We start from the raw sequence: 6,000 nt of genomic DNA on the forward strand, positions 1-6,000 counted from the left end.
AGAAACATTTACTCAAATTGGATCCAGTTTCAAGATTTCAGCTGTTACCCAGACCTGTTTTGTTTAAGGCATGAACTCTTAAGAAAATTCGTAAAAGAATTAACCAAATCTTGCTGCCTCTGAGGTTTTGGTAGACCATCCAAGCCCAGTCTCACCTAAAGATCTTGGGGTTGTAGGCACTGGGGATTTAAGGGATGTGTTGGATCAAGTGAAGAAAACTAGAACCAGGCAGTCATTAGACACAAAATCATCTGGAGAGCACCTTGATGTGCTTATGATTCCCCTTTGTCCCCAGATCAGCATTCTTACATAGAAATTCAGAATGTTTTAGCTTATTACAATATGTTTAAAAAGCACTAAAGCCTTATCTTTTTGTTTCCTTTTGTTTTTTTCTAGTCACAGCAACTATTATTTCTAAGGAAAATAAAGGATCAAAATTTGATACTGGCAGCTTTGTTGGTGGTATTGTATTAACACTGGGAGTTTTATCTTTTCTTTACATTGGATGCAAAATGTATTATTCAAGAAGAGGCATTCGGTATAGAACCATGTAAGTTTTGATTGGCCAGGACTTTTTTATTATTATTAATTCTGTATTTAAATATCATGACAAAATATCAGAGTAGAGCGAGTGTTCATCTCAGGGATTAATAATTTATAGATTTATGAGTTATATTCCCATTAATCCTCTATGCCCAAAGCAAATTGTTTGTGTGCAAGCTTGTGATTATAATTATTTGCAAATGCAAATGGATATACCTATAAAAATGATTGTATTTTATTAGTGTCATACTTTTTTTTTTTTTTTTTACCAGAGACCCAAGTTTAGCTAGTCCTTTTCACTTGCTTATACCTCTAATTGCAAGAAATACCATTATCAGGTCTCCTGAGGCTGTTGACCTAGTGTTACTGACAAACACAAGACATACTAAAATAACATCCTTGATAAAAACGTGATTTTTGCTTTCTGTGACAAAGAAAATAAAGAAATTCTTCTGACAGCCTCATTTTCCCTGATATTGAGTTGTTAGTATAATATACATTATCAGTTAATCTGTAGCAAAACTGTCTTTTCAGGTGAGCGTTATCAACAAGTCCCCAACAACAAACTATGTCATTCTAAAGATCTGATGGTTTTTGGAGGTATCACCTCCCAATTTTTGTTATTCCAACAAAGTCCTTTCGGTTTTTTCTTTTGAGCCTTATATGTACAAGAGCAAATCCATTCTTTTGATTGTTAATGTATGTATAAAATAAAGACCATAGAATAGATGACCATTATCCAAGATTTGTTTAAGTTGTCATATGCATATGTGTCTCACACAGGGTTTCCATGTCAGAAACACTTGGGAACTACTAATTGAGCAAAGTAAAATAGAATAGGTTACTTTACTATAAGAATACTGTAAGCCTTTGATATGTTGATGTACATTATGAATTTTTAGGAGGAGAATAGAGTATGAAAATATGTCTCAAATTTTTCATTGAACTAAGAAAACCAGACTTTAAAAAAAGTATATTTAAATTAGAAGTTACCTTCCACATACAGTATCCATCATATCGAACTTACTTTAAAAGCGCATCAAGGTGGTGTTTTGTCAGATTAAAAGCACATTCAGAAACATTCATTCTTTTCTCTTTTAGATCAACCCATAAAAGAAAAAAATACATGAAGGAAACTGACTAAACAGAGTTGACTCTAAAAATGCTTTAAAATTTGAAATATTTTTTAAAACCACTGTGTTTCTAGAAATACTTATCATCTGTTTTCTTGGTAAATTTCACCAGTTAAACAGAAGGCACATTTTGATTATAGTAAATTTAATGAAACTCCTTTTTTATAATATCAATATTTATTGATATACTTGAGGCTATAAAATATTGAAGGAATTAAATTTAAATGTGTTGTTTTCATTTTAAAGTGCCTTAACTACAAAGTATATAATTTTAGCTTTATGGACTTTTTCCTCACGTATACATGACCACATAATGCTGCATGCCCTGTGGAGGACATCAGAGTCCAGAATCCCCATAAATGTAAGACCAGAGCTGTGTGGCATGTAAGGAAGGCAGTGTGACTCTAACAGGAGTCTTATTCATATCAGAACCAGTAGATGGTGAAAACACCATATTTAGTTGAGTCTAAGTACACATTTTTGTTTTTGTGTATTTCCACATTTTAACACCTCTGAGATGGATGTATCTTACAGTCTATGGGATGAGAAAGCATTGTGTTGTAGTTTAATAGGCCATGTTTTTCTTAGTGCTACATTTTTTAAAGAGTGCATTTTAAAGCCAGTAGTTTCTTTGAAGTTATAAATAATGACATTCCATAAGTAAGGACTTAATATTTGTCCCATTAAGGAACCTGAGACCTTCTATACCTAGTAATTATTAGCATTTCTAGTTTTCATTTATTGGATAATAACACTGATTAAAACACTGATTATAGTGTTAACTCCTGTGTTTCTTAGAGTTGCATGGAGAGACAGTGGAGTGAAGTGGTAAGAGATGGGGTTTGGGGCAGACAGACTTAATTCTGATTCTGGTTCTACTGTTGACTAGCAGGGTGCCTACCCACGTTTATATAAATGATGTAGTACAGTGTACAGTGGTCAAGACGAGAGTTCACATGCTTGCTTAGCTTCTGATCTTCTGCGAAATGGAATTGATTGATTAAATAAATAAATAACATTATATATATATATATATATATTTTTTTTTTAAAGTGCCCTCTCTCTGCTTAGGGGTACTGTGATGATTAAATGAGATACGGTTGTAAAGTCTGTAGCGTAACACCTGGCACATAGAAGATGCTCAAGAAATGATCGCTGTTTTGGTTGTTTTCTTTTTTAAAGAGGGTTATAATAGCTAATTGATGAAAAGTCACACAGGCACTGCAGAGATTTGAGCATAGGTCCATTTCGCAACCTGAATACACTGCTTGAATCCTTAACCAATACGGTATACCAGGTACTTTTTCTTAAGAAACTTTACACAAAGCAATGACAGTTTTGATTCTGAAATTTATTTATTACTTAAAATTATGAACTATAAGTAGTTTGATACAAATACAAAACATAAAGTAACTTTAACTTTTGATGTATTACAGCGATGAACATGATGCCATCATTTAAGGGACTCCAAGGATCAATGGAAAGAAGATTGATACAACCCTATCAATTAATTTTGATTTATTATTACTTTAGAACAGTATTCTCTTCTTGAAAATAGCATAAACAGGCCATGAATATAATATACAATGTATTATATAAATATGTAAAGATTCCTCATGATTGCTAAAGGTAAAAAGGGTTTGATTTGGGTTTTTTAATGAACATATGTAGCATACGGTTAATGCAATGGTTAGAAAATATATAGTAAGACAAGTCTTGTCCCATTTTTTTGTGTCATTGGTCACATAGGGCCAGTAATTGGAAAACATCATCAGTGAAGGGTATGATGCCATGTGTTCATACAAATAAGGAGCTTGTCTCAGCACTCAGGATTTTGCTGTCTTTGTTGGTCACACAAAGAACCTCAGTGCTGTTAAGAGCTGGATATATCCTAATTACCATTGCCATATAGCAGAAATTATATGAATAAGCCAAGTCTTAAGTATAATTTTAGTTGAAGTGTCTCTTCAGAAAGCATATTTCATATGTTTAAAGCTTAGTTATTTGGTTTAAAAACAAAATGCATGCCCTCCCCCACCAAAAAAAAAAAGTCAAATAAAACTAGAAACAATATGTGGGCTTATCCCTGTTAGAGAGCCATTGGAGAGCCTGTATTTTTAATAACTTCTTTGGCGCTTTCAATGGCAGTTGATGTAATTGCCTTTTTTTTCCTCTGTAATTTCAGTAAATTGCAATGTTTAACATAATAATGTTTTAAAGACTTAGTTATTAGTGTTAAATAATAAGTTAGATTATTTGCTACTGTGAGAATACTGTCACCACTGGAAATTGCTTTACTTCATGTTCAGCTGTTAATTTTATATTTAGTGAACATTTTTAACAGATGTAGACCTGCTTTCAATATCTAGAAATGGTTAACGTAATGTAAACACACCTAGCCTTAAAAAAAGAGACTCTTATATGATTTCCAAAGCAACATTTAGAACTCTCTTTAGTCCAAACGATAGATGAATGCTGTTTATCAGGCCAGGGATTGTGGGGCTCCCCTCAGGCTACTAAACCTATAGGATGAGAATGCCGCATTTTTGTGCACTGTCAATGTTACTCAAAGATTTGGGGAAACAGCATTTTTATACTAAGACACCAGTGTACTTTGGAATAAATTCCTGCGGAGTATTTAAGACAGAAAAGTTCCTGCTTCCTTATTTGGGTCCTCTTCCTCCCGTGCTGACGAGGGGAGGCACGTTCAGATGTACCATGTTAATGGAGAGGAAGCACGCAATATTGAGGGACACCATTATCAGCCAGCATATTTTGGAGTGTTTTCAGCTTTACAGTTTATATTCCAGCACTCAAAACTCAGGGTCAAGTTTTGACAAAAGAGGTATTTAGTCATACTGTGTACTAAGATATTGTTTCTTCTATCTTAGATGGTCACAGTAAATCACACCAATGTCTGACAGTCCAAAAATGAGCTAAGAAGTCCTAAAAAATATGTACATACATTTAATAGGAATTAAATGTAACTTTTGTGATCAGCTTTTGGTTTGCAGAGAATCAAGAATTCTGATATAAAAGGATCATTTCTACTCACTGTGTATTATGGCCAATTGATGTGATGAAAATGAATAATAAAAATTATCCAGAATATGGATATGACAGGATGGATGGATGTGACACATGGAATGTGGAAGAAATATTATGAAACACATGTGTTTGCATTAGTTTGAAAAAAGAGATGTGGGCTGATAAGTTGTATGTTACTAACTTAACCATAACTGGTCTTTTAAACACTGCTTCATTTCTTTGCAAAATATACTAAAGATACGTTTTATAGTAATGGGGGCTTTCTGAATTTGATTTGTCTCCTGCATTCTTGATATTTCAGTACTTTAAGTCAGTCAGAACTTTGTAGACAGGACTGAACTTTTCTTGAATACTTGTTTCTTAGCACTTTGAAAAATATAAAACCACTTTTTAAGTACTAAATGTCATTATTTGCCTTTAAAGTTTCCTGTGCTTCAGGTTCGAAATATTTTAGTTATGTCTTTTTTCTGTATATAAGTTGTATAATTTGTTACTTTCAAATATCAGTACTTCAATGCAATCAGGTGTTGGGGGTTTTTGCTTTGTTGTTTTGTTTTTGTTTTTTGGTTATCTGCAGAAATTGAGGGAAACAGCTATATAAACCAGTATTTCCCTTTGGAGCACATTTCCTAAGCGTAAATTTATCTTCCTTATTATGTTTACTTCAGCAAATGTTCAGTTTTATTTGCATTCTTTGATAATGTATTTACTTGAAGATAAAAGCAATTCAGATGTATGTCTAAATATTAGGTAGAATTCAACCTATGATTTTAAAATTTCCTTGGATAATCCATAGAATGAATAATTCAAATACAGATAATGAGAGCTGGCAGTATATTACAGTGATAATTTTGTATTTTTCAGAAAAAAATGTAAAGCAAATTTCTGTTACTTTTTTCTTTTTATTACAATGACCAACTTTTGGCATTTCATTGTTACTGAGATCTATTTTTAGAATAAAATTTTGTTAAGAGTAGTACATGGTTTTGCTTCATTTTATCAAACTCAAGAGAAATTAACAAATAGAAAATGCCCAAAGTAAAAAGGCAGATCGTGGGGGCTAATCTGACACTGTAAGTGTGGTTGCCTAGTTCAGCAGCAGCAGGAACATCACCTGGAAACTTGTTAAAAGTGCAAATTCTTGAGTCCCATCCCAAACCTACTGAATCACAAACTATGGGGTGGAGCCCAGCAGTGTTTTAGCAATCCTATCAGGTTATTCTGATGAACACCAGAGTATGAGAGGCACTGCTCAAAGGATTTTCATTTGAAGCCT

The 6,000-nt window shown here is 33.0% G+C and overlaps 1 protein-coding gene across 1 annotated transcript in view; it reads left to right on the forward strand.

Moving 5' to 3' along the window:
- Positions 1 to 5,692, forward strand: part of TMEM123 (transmembrane protein 123) — a 72,506-nt gene extending 66,814 nt beyond the window's left edge. The window contains exons 4-5 of the mRNA XM_082660558.1: positions 397 to 550; positions 3,113 to 5,692. Of these exons, the coding sequence (XP_082516684.1) occupies positions 397 to 550; positions 3,113 to 3,137 (179 nt within the window). The 3' untranslated portion in view covers positions 3,138 to 5,692. The remainder of the gene's footprint in view (positions 1 to 396; positions 551 to 3,112) is intronic.
- The last annotated feature ends 308 nt before the right edge of the window (positions 5,693 to 6,000 follow it).

This window comes from Grampus griseus (genome assembly GCF_964374135.1).
Source record: "Grampus griseus genome assembly, chromosome: 8".
Classification (NCBI taxonomy): domain Eukaryota; kingdom Metazoa; phylum Chordata; class Mammalia; order Artiodactyla; family Delphinidae; genus Grampus; species Grampus griseus.